General features: G+C 42.3%; 2 protein-coding genes across 2 annotated transcripts in view; both read left to right on the top strand.

Moving 5' to 3' along the window:
* Positions 1 to 5,278: 5,278 nt before the first annotated feature.
* On the top strand, positions 5,279 to 10,536 carry LOC310944576 (cholesterol 7-desaturase nvd; the record flags this gene model as incomplete). The annotated part of the gene is made up of 7 exons (XM_083910376.1): positions 5,279 to 5,642; positions 6,941 to 7,129; positions 8,146 to 8,324; positions 8,493 to 8,618; positions 9,879 to 9,998; positions 10,083 to 10,259; positions 10,375 to 10,536. The coding sequence occupies 7 exons, from the start codon at positions 5,279 to 5,281 to the stop codon at positions 10,534 to 10,536; spliced, it is 1,317 nt and encodes a 438-aa protein (XP_083766502.1).
* Positions 10,537 to 15,827: 5,291 nt separating this feature from the next.
* grin1a (glutamate receptor, ionotropic, N-methyl D-aspartate 1a) overlaps positions 15,828 to 19,441 on the top strand; it is a gene marked incomplete at both ends in the record, with an annotated part of 42,513 nt that continues 38,899 nt past the window's right edge. The window contains one exon of the mRNA XM_083910365.1: positions 15,828 to 16,076. Within this exon, the coding sequence (XP_083766491.1) occupies positions 15,828 to 16,076 (249 nt within the window). The remainder of the gene's footprint in view (positions 16,077 to 19,441) is intronic.

Below are 19,441 nucleotides of genomic sequence, written 5' to 3'. Positions count from 1 at the left end.
CGCTGCTCACGCCACGTAAGAACCACTGTTATTAACGGTTATTTATTCTTTATTCATAGTTAAATGTTCAATGATCTATGAAGGTTGTGCTGTTATTTACTGAAGAATCGTCATTTATGTTATAATGGCACCAAATCATCGATACTTGACAATAATTAAACAATACTTAAGCATATTTGACCTTTTATTAACCCTTATTATAAGTGTTTCTGATGCTTATTTTGTTCTCTCATACTTTTATCAAGTCATAGTTAAGTTAATAACATTCATAAGGAGCAATAATGAAGATAAATGCTTTAAAATGATGATTTTCAGTGCTGTTATACATCATAAATGAAGGGGAAAACTCATTTTACAGACACAGAAACCTTTAATAAACGTGAACTAAAGAACATTTAACAACTTAACTAATTAACTTTAATGTTATTACACAGTTGCTTTATAGACCATGAATAATATATAAATAACATGAATAAATGTCTGTTTAAAACATGAAGGACATACTTAAGCATATTTGACCTTTTATTAACCCTTATTATAAGTGTTTCTGATGCTTATTTTGTTCTCTCATACTTTTATCAAGTCAAAGTTAAGTTAATAACGGTCATAAGGAGCAATAATAAAGATAAATGCTTAAAAATGATGATTCAGTGCTGTTATACATCATAAATGAAGGGGAAAACTCATTTTACAGACACAGAAACCTTTACTAAACGTGAACTAAAGAACATTTAACAACTTAACTAATTAACTTTAACTAATGTTATTACACAGTTGCTTTATAGACCATGAATAATATATAAATAACATGAATAAATGTCTGTTTAAAACATGAAGGACATACTTAAGCATACTTTACCTTTTTTTACCTCTATCATAAGTGTTTCCCACTGTGCAATAAGAGTCACATTAGTTAAACAATGGTTAATAAATGCTTAGTTATAGTTAAATAATGCTTATTTTGTCATAGTTAAGTTAATAGCAGTCATAAGGAGCAAAAATAAAGATAAATGCTTAAAAATGATGATTCAGTGTTCTTAATAATATATAAATAACATAAATAAACATGAATGCCTTGTTAGCAAATGCTTAAACTATGTACAGTGTTTAATTAAAGTGTAGAATGTTGATGTTAAAGTGAGTGTGTGTGCCGGCGTCAGATCGGGCCGGACCTTCTCGTACCTGCTGACTGAGCCCAGTTTGATGGCAGGAGCCGGTAAACCCTACCACGACTGGGTGGGCGCCGACCACGCCGACGACCTGCAGTTTGTGTTCGGTAAACCTTTCACCACGCCCACGGCCTACGCCGACAAACACCGAGACCTGTCCGCGTACATGATCGCATACTGGACCAACTTCGCCACAACTGGGTAAAAAAAGACACACACACACACACACACACACTGTCTCAGCAGGTGGCGCTGTGCCCTTGACTCAGTTTTCATGTGCCGATGTTTTCCGGCCGAGTCTTTTCATCTCACGTGTGAATTTTCAAGCAGATCGGTCAATATACGACAAAGTTAAAGGGCACTTCCTGTTTCATGGCAAGTGGTTGCTGTGGCCACGCCCCTTTTTAAATTGTGAAACCTTTTAGTATAAATTGACACAGTTTTGTGATGTAATGTTGTGTAAAATCATTATCGCACTCTTCGTTCATTCACGAAATCATACAAATTGCCAAGATGGACGCCAAATTCAAAATGGCCAACTTCCTGTTCAGTTGAGACCATGGTTACGGTCGACTTTTTTGTTCGTCTTGTTCAAAAACATCTTCACACCAAGTTTGGGGAAATTCGGTGAAACTAAATGTATGCCGAAGTCATAGGGCACTTCCTGTTTCGTGGCGAATGGTCGAAATTCGCCACTATTCCGATGGTTGCTGTGGCCACGCCCATTTTGAAATTGTGAAACATTTTAGTACAAATTGACACAGTTTTGTTATGTAACGTTAGTACGATTATCTCACTCAGAGAGTTTGCTCATTCACGAAATCGCGCAAATCTCCAAGATGGACGCCAAATTCAAAATGGCCGACATCCTGTTCAGTTGAGACCATGGTTTCTGATGCCACGCCCCAGTGTTATGTAAAATTTGGGAGAATTTGGTGGAACATAGGGGGCGCTATAGAGCAACGCACGGGTCTGGGAACTTTGCCGTTATCGCATTTTCTACTTTTTATTTAATGTATTGCTCATAAGAGTGTTGGTTGTCATTTCACAGAGACCCCAGCAGAGGGAGCCTGACGGTCCCTGTGGTCTGGCCTCAGTTCACCAGCTCTGGACAAAGGTTCCTGGACATCAGCTCTCAGATGAACGACAGCTCCACCGGACAGGAAATGAGGTCACGCTTCGTTCACCTGTGGTCCAGCACCATTCCAGGCCTCCCGTCCAATCACAGCTCTGCTGCTCAGTGATGCAGGTTTTTTTTTGTTTTTTTTACTTTAAATAAGTAAAACTCTGAGCAATAAACTTCATGGATTTGAAAACACTTTTTAAATGGTTCAACCCAATTATTTGTACGCATTTCTGTCAACACAAATGTCTTTATTACACTTCTTAACTTAATTTTTAAAACATATTCACATTCATTTTAACTCAATAATTGGGAAATTTGAGTTGGAATAAACAAAAACAGAGCATTACTCACCTGAAACCACAAGAGGGTGCTGTTTGCTGAGTGAGGACATTTTTGCCGGTCCTCACTTTGTTTTCATTGAAATCACTTCCTTTGGTTGCTATAACATGCTCAATTTGTAAAAAAAAACAAAAAACATTTGGAGGATATAGTATAGTATGACGTTTTTGTCAAATTTTGGACCAAAAATTGTTGGTAAAAAATTTTTTTTAAATTCGGTCGACAGTATAGTACGACGTTTCTTTGTTTTTTTTTGAAATTTTGGAACAAAAATTTTGGGTAAAAATTTTTTTTTGTTTTGGACGACAGTATAGGAGGACGTTTTTGTCAAATTTTGGACCAAAAATTTTCGTTAAATTTTTTTTTTTTAATTCGGTCGACATAGTATAGTATGACGTTTTTTTAGTTTTTTTTTAAATTTTGGAACAAAAATTTTGGGTAAAATTTTTTTTTTTAGTTTTGGACGACATAGTATAGTAGGACGTTTTTGTCAAATTTTGACCCGAAAATTTTCGTTAAATTTTTTTTTTTAATTCGGTCGACATAGTATAGTATGACGTTTTTTAGTTTTTTTTAAAAATTTTGGAACAAAAATTTTGGGTAAATTTTTTTTTTTTTTAGTTTTGGACGACATAGTATAGTAGGACGTTTTTGTCAAATTTTGGACCAAAAATTTTCGTTAAATTTTTTTTTTTTTATTCGGTCGACATAGTATAGTATGACGTTTTTTAGTTTTTTTTTAAATTTTGGAACAAAATTTTTGGGTAAATTTTTTTTTTAAATTTTGGTGGACAAAGTATAGAGGATGTTTTTTTTTTTTTTTTTTAATTTTGGAACACAAATTTTGGGTAAAAATTTTTATTTTTATTTTGGACGATAGTATAGTTTGATGTTTTTGTCAAATTTTGCCAAGTTTTCCAGCCCTTTTTGCTCTAGGGCTCTACCTGCAGACATGTTATGGTACTGCAACCAGTAGTTCTTTATAGCTGTCATTCATGAAGTAGATATTTGTAATTGTGTTGATTTACAAAGTGGAAAGGCTGGTCCTCAGTATGTGGCAAGTACAAGCAGGTGTGTGTTTGTGTGTGTGTGTGTGTGTGTGTGTGCGTGTGTGCGTGCGTGTGTGTGTGTGTGTGTGTGTGTGTGTGTGTGTGTGTGTGTGTGTTTTCACTCACAGTGCAGACTCTAAACTCGTTTGTTTATTTAAATCCACATACTCAGTGTATCTGTGTGTTCAGTAATGACAACGTCTACAGTGTGACGGATAAAATAAAGACAGAAACAAACGACAATAAAAATCAATTCCCCGACAATAAACCAAAGTCCATAGAGCAAACCAGTGATTTTAGCTCACAGGGACACAGGAGCTGCTGGTCCTCTGCTGCCTCGTGTGGTCACTTTGTGTCACTGAGTTAAGTCTAAAGCAAATATTTTAAAAGCTGAATTCACTAAAATCAGTCATTGTAAGTTAGTGATGGAGGCAGCAGTGGATCAACAACTCCTGTGAACTCCTGTGTGCTGTGATGTTAAAATCACTGGTTTACTCTATGGACTTTGGTGTGAGAGAGTGAGTGACTTTGGTGTGGGAGAGTGAGTGACTTTGGTGTGGGAGAGTGAGTGACTTTGGTGTGGGAGAGTGAGTGACTTTGGTGTGAGAGAGTGAGTGACTTTGGTGTGAGAGAGTGAGTGACTTTGGTGTGGGAGAGTGAGTGACTTTTGTGTGTGAGAGTGAGTGACTTTGGTGTGGGAGAGTGAGTGACTTTGGTGTGTGAGTGAGTGACTTTGGTGTGGGAGAGTGAGTGACTTTGGTGTGGGAGAGTGAGTGACTTTGGTGTGAGAGAGTGAGTGACTTTGGTGTGGGAGAGTGAGTGACTTTGGTGTGGGAGAGTGAGTGACTTTGGTGTGGGAGAGTGAGTGACTTTGGTGTGGGAGAGTGAGTGGTTTATAAACAGTGAGATAAAGAAGTGATTAAAATCAGTGTTTCCCTGGTTCTGTGCAGCAGGGGGCGCTCACAGCACAGTCGGTGATGACTAAATTGACCTAAAGTGAAAAGAAATTAAGACTTTTTTTTTTTGTTTTGTTGTTGATTTTTGCAGTTTAAGTTTAGTATTATGTGTTTGCTCCGTCCTTCATCTGAAAACTGTCGGGCAAAACTATCAGACCTGACCGAGGGAGCGTTTGTATACAGCAGCAGAGCAGGGGCGGGCGGAGACGAGGCGCAGTGTTTTGATTTAGTTGAGTTATTTCAGTTTATTTAAAAGGGACAAATTAAGAGATTAACATTTAATGTACAAGTAGCTCATTTTCATCTCTTCTAAAAAATACTGTGTAATCTGGAATATTAGATTAATTTAATCTGATTACAAGTTTGGTTCATTTTATTCCAGCTCTTAAATGTTAAAAGTTGTGTTGATGTTTTTGTTATTTATTATTTAATTATGGACACAGTGTTGATGTAAACCTCAGTACAGTGACTTGTCAATCATATACATTTACTCCATATATGTGTGCGCAAGTAAGGCGAGAAGTGGGCGTGGCTTGAATTCAAATCGGACCCAACTGAACTGAACTGCAGCAGAGACGCAGAGGTCAGTAGTTTGGTGACAGTGAGACAGCGGCTGTGATGATGATGATGATGGTGATGATGATGATGGTGGTGATGGTCCAGCAGCAGGTCAGCGGGGAGCCTCCGTGGACAGAGTCGCTTCTCCCCGGTTGTCCGGTGCGCGCAGTGCTGTGCGTCACGGCCGCGGTGCTCGCGGTGCCGGCGCTCCTCCTGGCTCTGCTCCGCCTGTACCGGCTCCTCTTCTGCCCGCTGCTGCTGCTCAGGAGCCCGGACGAGGTCGGATACGTGGCCGAGAAGCGACGCTCCAGGGCGCAGGTGGCGAACGAGGTGCGCCGCAGGAGGAAGACCGGGGATCTGCCCCCGGTTTACCCGAACGGCTGGTACCGAATCCTGGACTCGTCCATGCTGGAGAGAGGCGACGTGAAGGATGTGACGGTTTTAGGTGAGGACACCCAACACCAACAAATCACAGATATGACGTCAAAGTGTTCCCAATCTCGTGCGTAATCTGTGCGTAAAAGTGTTTGTTTTCATCCACAAAGTGTTTTATTCATCAGATTAATTGAATATGAAAATTAGAAAAGTAAAACGTACTCTTTGAATTTGAAATACTACAGTTTTAATGAGTTGTTTGACAGGTGTTTGTTGGTGGATTGAAGTTGTCAGGGAGGAAGAGACCATTATTACACACACAAAAGCCTTTGTTTGATGTGTTTACATGTTCAGCTGCTTAGAGACACATTCTTCTTCTTCACTTCCGTGTGTTTCAGTCATCACTGACAGATAAGAGTTTAAAAAAAACAACAACTTCCTACTTACTTGGAAAAATACAACTGTCGCTGTTTCAAAGAGAAGCAAAAACAAACACAGAGATTATTTTACAATAACTGCATAAAAATCACACATTACAGTCGCTGTAGTTTAGTCTGAGGACTGAAACTTAACCCGAGTTGTGTAGGTCACGAGTAAATGTCAGGTCAGAAAAGGTAGCTCCAGTGACCTCTGACCTCCTGCTGCGACAACCTCAGCCTACGTGCGCGCGCTCGTGCACGACCATCACCGTGAAACTGAGCTTCAAAGGCGCCATATGTAAGAATGTGGCCAAAAACAGTTACTACATTCAAATTAAAAATACCGAGGCCTTTTAAGGTTTCGTTTTCTGACGTAACTGGTTCAACCCGTGGTTGCTCGACAGTTGAGACTCTACTGAATGCAATGACTGGTAGACGGCGGTAGGTGGCGCCACATGATGCCAAAACATGATTTCAAAGCATAAACATGATTTGCAGTCTGCAAAATATTTTTTTTTAATGCAAATATTTTGTCTGTACTGTTTTTTGCCAGTAGGGTGCAGCACTGTAAATGATCCCAATGTTTATAACATGCAGTATTAATACACAAGAATACTGCAAACATCACACTGCGTCTGTTGCAATCTGCAGTTTCACCACTAGGTGTCACACATTCTTACATACAGGACTTCTATTTATATACTATACTATGCTATTGTTTTATGTTTTTTTAATTATTATTGAATCTTTTATTCATTTTGTTTATTCAAAATTTATCTTTTCACGCAACATATTTATTTTAACTTATTATCTACGATGACCTTTGTTTAAAGTCACTTTATCTTAACTTTATTTGAATGTCTTTCTTTGTCCATGTGCCAATAACAATAAAGTTGACGTTGAGTTATCATGTATCTCATAATATTCCCTGCTGCAATGACTCATCCAGGACAGCAGGTGGCGGTGTTCCGAGGCCTGGACGGGAGAGCGTACGCGCTGGACGCCTACTGCCCTCACCTGGGCGCTAACCTGGCCGTCGGAGGACGAGTGGTGGGAAACTGCATCGAGTGTCCGTTTCACGGGTGGCAGTTTGGTGGAAACGACGGGAAGTGCGTGAAGATTCCGTACGTCGAAAAAGGTACGAAGAACGTACGAAGAACGTACGACAATTGTTTCATTTGCGTGTGATTTCATGGCTCTTACCTAGATTGTTTTCCTTGAATCTTCTTGTACTTTTCATTGTTTGCGTTCTAACGTGATTGAAGTAAAAGGTCAAAGGTCGTACTTTTTCGGGGTCACGTGAGCAGAAGTTTGCTAGCGTCGGTTCACGTGAAGCCTGCGCAGATAAATTACGTAAACGACACGTTTTTTTAACTTCTCTTTCTGTCGACTCTCTGAGCTAACTTGCTAATCCCGTTAGCCACGCGGCGCCGCTCTTGGAAAAAACACAAACTGCGATCACATTTTTATGTTTTTTCTACCTTTTCAAACCATGAAACGATGTTGTGCACCATCTAGTGGTTCACACGTGTAACTGCAAGGCTGAAAGGACGCTTTCTGTGCGGAGACGATCTAACATGAGAAAGTGGTAGATTTTCATAATTTACACTGAATTTGATTGAGTTTCGTTTATTATGGGATTGTTTGTATATATGTGCGTGTGCGTGTGAGTGTGTGTGTGTGTGTTTTGAATTTATTGTATAAACATAATTTAGCCTAATATTTGCCATTTTTTCCGATGGTCATTTTTGACCGTGAACACCAAACGTGTGACTAAAAAGAGAGTGGTAGCCTCGCTTAGCTTAGCGATGCTAAAGTGATGGTGTTCATCTTACTCCACAATCATTGGTTTAAAAAAGAAAAAACAAATATGAAAATGTTCGTTACTGAAGACAAACTTGGAAAAGACGAGATTTGAAAGCGACTGCAATTTGTCCAAATGTTTAGTTTGGACGATTTAACCAGATTTTGTAAGAATAAGATGAAAAATCCAGCATTTACGTTCCGGTTAAAGTTGTAAAAACTTGTAAAATGTGATTAGAAGAATATAGATGGAGGGACAGGAAACTGTAGACTGTCAAAATAAAATGTAAGATTTCCCTGTAATCACCCTGATTATAAGAGTGAGTGGTTCAGATCGAGCTTTTCTTTCAGTGCCTCACTTTGCGAAGGTGCGTCGGTGGCCGAGCTGCGAGGTCAACAACCAGATCCTGGTGTGGTTCCACTGTGACGGAGAAGATCCTCAGTGGAACGTTCCAGAGCAGCAGGAGATCACAGAGGGACGGTGGGTTTATCGAGGGAGGACGGAACACTTCATCAACGCTCACATACAGGTGAGTGTTTTTATGTCCCTGCTCTAACCTGAAGGAAGATCCTGAAGGTCCTGAAGGTCCTGAAGGTCCTGAAGGTCCTGAAGGTCCTGAAGGTCCTGAGGAACGTCTGCGTGATGTGGCGTCAGAGTGTTTGACAGCTGTGACCTCCTCCTCCTCTCTGATCTACAGGAGATTCCTGAGAACATCGGAGACTTTGCTCACCTGAACTTCCTGCACACGCCGGGTTTCATCAGCGGCACAGATCTACGATTCACCGGCAACAGAATCTGCTCGTTCCTGCAGCACATCTGGAAGGTAAGAGGAAGACGAATGTGGAAGTGTTTTCATGCTGTGCTTTCCTGAACGAACACGACTCAAATGTGTTTTCTACTCTCAGAAGCTTTCATCCTCTCACTGAGAGCTGACTTTAGTGGAAGTCGAGTGTTTTCTTATCAGTGAAAACGGTGTGATAACTCTTTACTTTGGTACAAGTAAAGCACTGTTTGCGTTTTTACTACTTTTTACTCTGGATTTATTCATCGTCTCAAACCTAAAACAAAGTAAACCTGGATTATTTTCATTTAAAACTAGCTGTACATTAAATCAAGCTCTCCAGAAGGGAATGGATGAAAAACAGACAAAATGTGCTTTTTCCTTCCCATTATTTTAGAAAATATATTTGTTAATTCAGAAAAACTGAGTTTTATTTTGGACCTCCATCAAGCTTCTTCTGTTAGCAACTTCCTGTTTGCAGTTTTTGGATGCATCAATGTGGATTTTTGTTACCCAAATAATAGCATGTCGTTTTTGTCAAATTTTGGACCAAATAATTTTTTCAAAAAAATGGTCCGATTTTGGACGAAATAGTGTAGTATGACATTGAGGTCGATGACATAGTATAGTATGACGTTTTGGTCACATTTTGGGTTGAAAACATTTTTTTCAAAAAAATTTCCGATTCAAACAAAATTTGGTATGTGGGTGTAGGATCAGACTCTCTAACATCAGACTAAATTTCATCCAGATCTGATCCAGATTACAGATTTGGCGTCAATTTAAAAAAGTAAGAATCCACTAATTAACAACCAGTCCTGTGTCTTATAATGGGCAACACTGTAAATTAAATATAAAGTATCTCTGTCTGAATACATCAGATTTGAACCTAATTTGGTACATGCGTGCAGGTTCACACGCTCTAACACCAGATTAAGTTTCATCCAGATTTGATTCAGGTTACAGATTTGGCATCAATTTAAAAAAGTTAGAATCGACCCACTAATTAACAACCAGTCCCATTGTCTTATAATGGGCAACACTGTAAATTAAATATAAAGTATCTCTGTCTGAATACATCAGATTTTAACCTAATTTGGTACATGTGTGCAGGATCACACGCTCTAACATCAGATTAAGTTTCATCCAGATCTGATCCAGATTACAGATTTGGTGATAAATTTAAATGTAACAAGGTTCAGTCCCTATTTTCAGCCACGTCTGAACAGATGAGGATTCACTTTGTCACGTTGGTGTCAGGATCCAGTGATCTGAGCTTTTGTTATCCACACTTTCTTTCAGGCTCAGTGGGAACCAGAGTCCGAGCCCAACAAACACTGCTCTCGCATGTTTCTGAAACACTCTCTGACCGTGTTTGGACGACACTTCTCTCTGCTGGACGTTCACGTCGTGGCCAGACAGGTTCAGTCAAATCACATCACATCACATCACATCACAAGAGAGCACTGAGGATGTAATGTGTGTGTGTGTGTGTGTGTGTTCCAGGTGGGTCCAGGTCTGGTGTGGATGTACTTTGATCACAGTTTTCTGGGTCGAGGGCTGATATTACAGAGCGTGACTCCACTGGAGCCTCTGCTGCAGTTTGTCACTCACACCGTTTACTACCAGGCCAACGTTCCTGCTGTGGTTCCTAAGTTCATCCTGAGAGTGGAGTGTGTTCAGGTGCAGCACACACACACACACACACACACATTCACTTTGGTGTGGTGTCATGGCTGTTTTGTAATTAAATCCTCTTTTCTTCTGTGTGTGTGTGTGTGTGTGTGTGTGTGTGTAGTTTGAGCGTGACGTCATGATCTGGAACAATAAGAAATACGTGTCCAAACCTCTTCTGACCAAAGACGACTGCAGCATCCTGAAGCACCGGCGCTGGTTCAGTCAGTTCTACAGCGACAACAGTCCACAGCTGCAGCAGCACAGAGACACACTGCACTTCTGACACTGATGATGTCACTGATGATGTCACTGATGATGTCACACTTCAATCCGTCACTTAAACTAAACTAAACTAAAGAGGGAGAGGCGACGGTGGAAACTCTTTTTATTCTCCGTCAGAACTGAGGCTTCATTTCATGTGATTTATTATCTCAGGTTTAGTGTTTTTATCTCATTTTGTGTCATTTAATGTATATTTTGTTGAAATTTAAGTTAATTTGTTAGTCTTTGTTTTTCTTTTCATTTTTTATTTATGTAGTTTTAAATTCATGTTTTATCCCATAATAAATAAAACTCACTCTCTGCTCTGACCCACTGTGTGTGTGTGTGCGTGCGTGTGTGTGTGTGTGTGTGTCATGTGATACACACCGCGTTGCGTCTCATTTGAAACTTTCTCAGAATTTCACACTCCGTTGCTGACTCGGCGTTTTCCCTCTTCTTTTCCAAAATTGGCCGAGAACCTGAGAGCAGCCTGAGCTCTGAAGGTCAAAGGTCAAAGGTCGGCCAAATGTCACTCTGCTGTCACTCTGTGAGCAGCTGCAGGTTCTGGTTCCTGGAAACACGTCGTGACATCCCAGGATCCTCCTGAGACGTCCTCAACGCTCAAAGCTCAAAGCTCTTAAAGATGCAGGAGGCGAGGTTTGATTTGTTTATCTTACGTACTGCAGCTTTAACTGTTTTTATCACTGAAACACTGTTTTGATCTGTGGCTTTGTTTTGTTTTGCAGAAGCTCTGAGACGACTGGGGACAGAAGAGTCTGGACAGAAGAGTCTGGACCGACGACTGAAGACAGAAGAGTCTGGACAGAAGAGTCTGGACAGACGACTGTGGACAGAAGTGTCTGGACAGAAGAGTCTGGACAGACGACTGAAGACAGAAGAGTCTGGACAGAAGAGTCTGGACAGACGACTGTGGACAGAAGTGTCTGGACAGAAGAGTCTGGACAGACGACTGAGGACAGAAGAGTCTGGACAGAAGAGTCTGGACCGACGACTGAAGACAGAAGAGTCTGGACAGAAGAGTCTGGACAGACGACTGTGGACAGAAGTGTCTGGACAGAAGAGTCTGGACAGACGACTGAAGACAGACGACTGAGGACAGAAGAGTCTGGACAGACGACTGAGGACAGAAGAGTCTGGACAGACGACTGAGGACAGAAGACTGAGGACAGAAGACTGAGGACAGACGACCGAGGACAGAAGACTGGAGGACAGAAGACTGTGGATAGATGACTGTGGACAGAAGAGTCTGGACAGACGAGTGTGGACAGAAGAGTCTGGACAGATGACTGAGGACAGACGACTGTGGACAGAAGAGTCTGGACAGACGAGTGTGGACAGAAGAGTCTTGACAGACGATTGAGGACAGACGACTGAGGACAGATGACTGAGGACAGACGACTGTGGACAGAAGAGTCTGGACAGACGAGTGTGGACAGAAGAGTCTGGACAGACGACTGTGGACAGACGACTGAGGACAGAAGAGTCTGGACAGACGATTGAGGACAGACGACTGAGGACAGAAGAGTCTGGACAGACGATTGAGGACAGACGACTGAGGACAGAAGAGTCTGGACAGACGAGTGTGGACAGAAGAGTCTGGACAGACGACTGTGGACAGACGACTGAGGACAGAAGAGTCTGGACAGACGAGTGTGGACAGAAGAGTCTGGACAGACGACTGTGGACAGACGACTGAGGACAGAAGAGTCTGGACAGACGAGTGTGGACAGACGACTGAGGACAGAAGAGTCTGGACAGACGACTGAGGACAGAAGACTGAGGACAGAAGAGTCTGGACAGACGACTGAGGACAGAAGACTGAGGACAGAAGACTGAAAAGACTGAGGACAGACGAGTCTCACTCATGTATAATTTAAAGTACATGAGAAACTCATCAGAGAATCAATGATCCGTGTGAACACGACGACTCACTGAGACTCAGACACACACGTTCATGTCTCAGCAGAAGACGCTGAAGACGCTAAAGACACAGATTCTGGTTTCCTGAACACAGAGAGAGGAACTAAGATGATCGTCATTCACAAACAGACGTGAGTTAAACCTCGCGTACGTGAGTTAATGTTGAGCTAAACCTTTAAAGCTTGTGTCTTCGGGTGTAAACCAGCGTAAATGAGTTTGCCTGTGATTCAGGACGTCGACCAGCAGAGGGCAGCGTCACACCTCTCAGTGTGAACCCTGCTGGATTATTGTTATGAGGAGAAGAAGGAAACATCACTCACTTCTATCTATCTATCTATCTATCTATCTATCTATCTATCTATCTATCTATCTATCTATCTATCTATCTATCTATCTATCTATCTATCTATCTATCTATCTATCTATCTATCTATCTATCTATCTATCTATCTATCTATCTATCTATCTATCTATCTATCTATCTATCTACAACACAATATAAAGATACACAAACTCCCCTAATTCTAACTCAAGTGTTGGTTCGGTCCATTTCCTGGAGCTCTGTATTTAAACAGGCTCCGCCCACATCCAAAACCAGGAAGCAAAACTGGACTGGTGTTACGACAATAACGATATAATAATAATAACCCACATCAGTCTTTACACAACACATTTAAATTCATTCATATTTACATTTATCTGAAGCAATTTTTTTAATTATTATTTTTTTAAAGAAGCCTCACAGCATGTCTGCAATACCATATCAGCCCACCAGGGGGACAGTATAGTCTCTCTCTTTCTCTCTCTCTATATTTTTGCTGCATATATATATATATATACATGTATATATATATACTGTATTTATATACATATATGCATGTATATATATACATGTATATAAATAATACTATATATTATAAAGTATATATAGTATATAAACAGTATAAGCAGCATGGTTGTGTAACGAGAGGTTGGTTCGTCCCTCTGCAGAGAACTGTGTAGGTGGTGTGTGTGTGTCACTGTGTGTGACTGTGTGTGTGTGTGACTGTGACTGTGTGTGTGTGTGTCACGGTGTGTGTGTGTCACTGCGTGTGTGTGTGTGTGTGTGTCATGTATGAATATATTACACTTTAAAAATCTACAATAATCTGTGTGTTTATGTTAAAACAGTTGATGAAGAGTTTTTTTCCCTCTCTGTTGTTGTTGTTGGACGTCTCCTCTTCCTCCTCTTCCTCCTCCTCTTCCTCTTCCTCCTCCTCGTCTTCCTCACAGCAGACAGTGTATAGTTTATTATAGAAAAGCAGACGTCGTGTCTTCACAGTCCAAATCTCAGCTATTTTCAGGTGAAAAGATGTGTTTTTTTTAGTGCTGTCAAACATTAGAGCGTCACCTGCAGTTTAACTGCCCCAACGTTAACGACTGACGACTGACCGTAAAAAGACGCGCGTGTTTACGTGACTCCCGATTGTTAAAATTAGTCTCTAAAGTAACGTTAAACTTTAAAAACAGACGCACACATACGCAGTACACAGGTACGCTAACGTTATTTGTTAGCGCTGCTCTGTTCCTTTAATAAACAGACCGCTCCAGTTCTACTGTAGGCTAACTCCAACGGCGCTAAAAGGAGCTAATGCAGCTAACGGAGCTAACTGGTAAACGGTGCCTGGACTCCGGTGTCGCTGCACGTAAACGTGACGTCATTCGCGTCTTTTTCCGGTCAGTCGTCATGGAAACCTTTCATGCGTTAACGCGCGTTGACCTATTGCACATCGCTAGTTTTTTTGCACAGAGATTAAAAAGTGTTGAACAAACACGTAACAGACTTAGCTACAGTCCTGCTCTCTGTCTCCCCCTGTCTGTGTCAGTGGTACTGCAGCCTCTTCTTTCACAGTTATTCTGTGTTTGTTTATTTTCAGGACAAAGACAGAAAACTGAAGCTGCAGCAGCAGAGTTTATGATCAATGATCAATATGACTCGTCAGGGACCAATGACTGATCAGTATTTCTGATCACATGACCTTTGTTTACAATTTAAAGTTTGAATAAGAGTTTGTGAACATTAAAACATGTGTGAATGCTCCTTTAATCTGGCCTGTCCTCCTTAAGGCCCCGCCCCCCACAGCACCAGCCCCGCCCCCACAGCACCGGCCTGTGGCCCTGCAAATCATTGGAACGCCCCTGCAGCAATATCCCGTGTGTGTGTGTGTGTGTGTCGACAGGGGTGAAAAAAAAAAATCTTGTTTCCTTGGCAACCATCATTGATTCAGCTGTGTGTGTGTGAGTGTGTTTGTGTGTCACGTCAACACAACAAACAGTTAACGCTAATCGACAACAATAACCCCTCTCGCGCACACCCGTGATTTAAGACACGAGACACTTGACTGAGCTGCTGCACGTGATTAATTAATGTCCACACTTAGCTCCGCCCACTGTGGGAGGAGCTAATATGCGTCCGACCGTGGAGTGACTGCACTCTGACCTCTGACCTGCTCCTTCATCATCATCATCATCATCATCATCATCAGTTTTAATTCATCAAAGTTTTGCAGGTAAATAAATAATTTACTCATTTAAATTCGAACTTTTAGGACAATTAACATAAATTAGTCGTGCTAATACATTTTTTAAATATGTATTTTTTTGCTCTCGTGATTTAATTGTTCATTAAATGCTATGATGCATATTTTATCATAGTCAGTAGACACTTCTTTTATTTTATTTCCTTATAAATTTGACTAATATAATAATAAGAATAAAAGGATTATTTTATTTTTTTATTCTAAATTTTTTTTACACAAGCAGTTTTTCTTCCTGCATCATCTTCCTCCTCCTCTTCATCCTCAGCATCGTCAGCATCAGCAAAGCTCACGGTGGATACGGCGGGAGCGCGCACAGGAACCGCGGCGCGCATGCACAGCTGTTCAGCACCAAGGACAGCAGCCGCTCCTCACAGAGCCCAGAGGAGAGCGCGCAGAGGAGCGGCGGAGAACCGGGGACCGGAGACAGAACCGGGGACAGAACCGGGCACAGAGACCGGGGACAGGGGGACACGGACCGGGGACAGAACCGGGGACAGAAGCGGCGTCTTCTGAGTCAGAGCCGCTGTGAGCGTTGATTCTCCGCACATTCCTCCGCACTGCACTTACACATTTTTTCCTCTCCCATCTTTTTTTTTTCCCTCCCCCCCTCGCGCCCACCTGCTCCTGCAGACGCGCACAGATCCAGATCCAGATCCAGATCCAGGTCCTGGTCCTGGTTCTGATATCCTGATCCTCCACCAGCTGCTCGATCCGCCGCTGCTGCCGCACTGTGCCGCTCGGCGCTCCACCACCACCACCACCACCAACCACCACCAACCACCACGCCGCCGCGATGCGTCTCTTCCTGTTGGTGGCGCTCTTCTCGTGCTCGTGCGCGCGGGCCGGCTGCGAGCCGAAGATCGTGAACATCGGCGCCGTGCTGAGCCAGAAGAGGTACGAGCAGGTGTTCAAAGACGCCGTGACCCAGGCCAACCAGGTCTACGGCCGCGACAAGTTCCGGCTGACCGCCATCTCCGTCACGCACAAACTCAACGCCATCCAGATGGCGCTGTCCGTGTGCGAGGACCTCATCTCCAGTCAGGTACAGTTCACCACCAACACCCTCACCCTCACCATCATCACCATCATCATCATCAGTGTGAATATGGCTCAGTGTTGGAGGCAGAGGCTTTCAGGAGACATCGGGGGCCTTGGGTCAGAGAGTCCTCAGGGGCCCCCGATCAAACCGGACCAAAATAAACCACTGCGTTTGGCCTCGTTTACCATTTTTTACCAAAGATAGCTCAGAGAAAACATGGCTGCTAGAGGGCGACACCAGAGAAACCACTAAACAAAAGACTCACTAAATAAAATCTACGTCGGTTTAAGTCTACGATATCTACGTCATATGATATAGTCTTTTAACAACAGGAAACTGAAGTTTGTAAACCACTCACTCTCCCACACCAAAGTCCATAGACAAAACCAGTGATTTTAGCTCACAGGGACACAGGAGCTGCTGGTCCTCTGCTGCCTCGTGTGGTCACTTTGTGTCACTAAAATAAACCAAAATGGAGGTTTTTTAAAAGCCGAATTGACAGAATAAGGCATGTGAACTCAGTGATGGAGGCAGCAGTGGATCAACAACTGTCAACTCCTGTGTGCTGTGATGTTAAAATCACTGATTTTCTGTGTGGACTTTGGTGTGGGAGAGTGAGTGGCTTACAAACTACAGTTTACACAAGGAAAAGTCTGTGGAACAGTGAAGATAAAGACGTGAACGTGTTCTTCACATATCATAGACTTGTCATGATGTTGATTTTATCAAATAAAAAACGTTCAAGTAACTGTAAACTGAAGTTTATAAACCACTCACTCTCCCACACCAAAGTCCATAGAGTAAACCAGTGATTTTAACATCACAGCACACAGGAGTTCACAGGAGTTGTTGATCCACTGCTGCCTCCATCACTAACTTACAATGACTGATTTTGTAAAATTCGGCTTCTTAAATATTTAATTTAGACTTACTTCAGTGACACAAAGTGACCACACGAGGCAGCAGTAGACCAGCAGCTCCTGTGTCCCTGTGAGCTAAAATCACTGATTTTGTCTAACAGTGAGACGTAGATTTTTATTCAGTGACTTTAGATTTTTGCTGCAAGGTGTGAAATTGTGGATGAAATCAGTCCCAAAACAATCCCACTGTTCCTTTAAAACACGGAACACAGAACCATCCGTGTTCCACAGTCGTGTGTCAGAGACGCAGCAGCTGGGAAAACCTCATACTTTGCCATAGAAAGTTTAATTTATGCGTTTTCTCGCCGGAGGAGGACGATCCACTCCTCGACTGAAGCGGTTGCTATGGCAACACCATCATCACCGGTCCTGACAAAACATTTGTTTTGCTCCCGTGTGACAGTTTTCGCAGATTAAACGTCCACTCGGTGTCAACACAGGGGGCGCCGCAAAACAACCACGCCGCTGCCAAAGCCGGCCTACTCCTTAGAGTATGAAACCAACAGAGACAGATCTGACATCTGTGACACACACACACACACACACACACACACACACACACACACACACACACACACACACACACACACACACACACACGCACACGCACACGCACACACACACACACGTGTCAGGACACAGTGAGCCGACACATTATGGTCTGGATCACTGTGAGATGATGCAGAGGGAACATGAACTCTTCTTCCGCTACAGTTAATTTACATTTTTAGAAGTAATTAAAGGGATAGTTTAGGTTTTTATCAAGGTACAGAGACACATTCACTGATTTTAGACACTTAATAATAATCACTCTCCCACACCAAAGCCCATAGAGAAAACCAGTGATTTTAGCTCACAGGGACACAGGAGCTGCTGGTCCTCTGCTGCCTCGTGTGGTCACTTTGTGTGACTGAAATAAACCAAAATGAAGGTTTTTAGAAGCCGAAGTGACAAAATAAATCATTAGAACTTAGTGATGGAGGCAGCAGTGGATCAACAACTCCTGTGAACTCCTGTGTGCTGTGATGTTAAAATCACTGGTTTACTCTATAGGCTTTGGTGTGGGAGAGTGAGTGGTTTATAAAACTTCAGTTTTACATAAAAAAGCTGATTTTAGGCCGTATTTCAAAAGACATACATCACGTCTACGACGTCTTAAGAACACGTTCACGTCTTTATTTCACTGTCAGACAGACTTGTAAACCACTCACTCTCCCACACCAAAGTCACTCACTCTCCCACACTAAAGTCACTCACTCTCCCACACCAAAGTCACTCACTCTCCCACACCAAAGTCCATAGAGTAAACCAGTGATTTTAACATCACAGCACACAGGAGTTCACAGGAGTTGTTGATCCACTGCTGCCTCCATCACTAACTTACAATGACTGATTTTGTAAAATTCGGCTTTTAAAAACCTTTGTTCAGATTGACCTCAGTGACACAAAGTGACCACAAGAGGCAGCAGAGGACCAGCAGCTCCTTTGTACCTGTGATGTTAAAATCACTGGTTTTCTCTGTGGGCTTTGGTGTGGGAGAGTGAGTGGTTTACAAACTTCAGTTTCCTGTTGTTAAAGTCTGTCTAACAGTTAAAGATAAAGACGTGAACGTGTTCTTAAAGACGTCGTAGACTTAAACTGACGTAGATTTTAAGTACATAGGCGTTTTGTTCCGTGGCTAACAGTGAGCCTCTGCGTCTCAGGTAGCATCGCAGTGCAGTTTACCACTGAATATGTATTAGTACCTCATGGTACCACACGTTAAAATCTGTTTTTCCTTCTTTTTCTTTGCCCCAACACTCACACAAATATGAACCTGTGCCTTTAAACGCATGAGTTTTCTTGCTGTTGAGCTTAAAAATTCATGCTGCAGATCTGGCAAACAAAACATATGTCATAAGTAATGCATGGTGTGTGTGTGCGCATGTGTGTGTGTATGTGTGTGTGTGTATGTGTGTGTGTGCAGCTCTCTGAGGCGCATGCACGCACACACACACACACACACTCACACACACACAGTGAAATGCAGCATGTGATTCTCTTCACATGAGCTTTTAGAAAGTGTTATAATGTGACGGCATGTTGAGGCCTGGAGTGCCTCTCGCTCCTGTGACACACACACACACACACACACACACACACACACACACACACACACACACACACACACACACACACACACACACACACACACACACACGCACACACACACACGCACGCACACACACACACACACACATAATTAGTCTTCACAGTTTCATGTCCTCTGTCTAATGGCTTTAATTGATACAGGCTTGTAGAAAAACACTGTCACGTTCACTTCGCCTTCACAAATGAGAGGAGGAGGAGGTGGAGGAGGAGGTGGGGGGGGGGGGTGATTCTGTAGGCCACAGTGACGATGAGCAGTGAGGAGGAAGAGTCAGTGGCAGATGGAGGAGGAGGTGGAGG

Source organism: Microchirus variegatus (genome assembly GCF_963457635.1).
Source record: "Microchirus variegatus genome assembly, chromosome: 1".
NCBI lineage: Eukaryota > Metazoa > Chordata > Actinopteri > Pleuronectiformes > Soleidae > Microchirus > Microchirus variegatus.
This window is presented reverse-complemented; position numbering and strand designations above follow the sequence as displayed.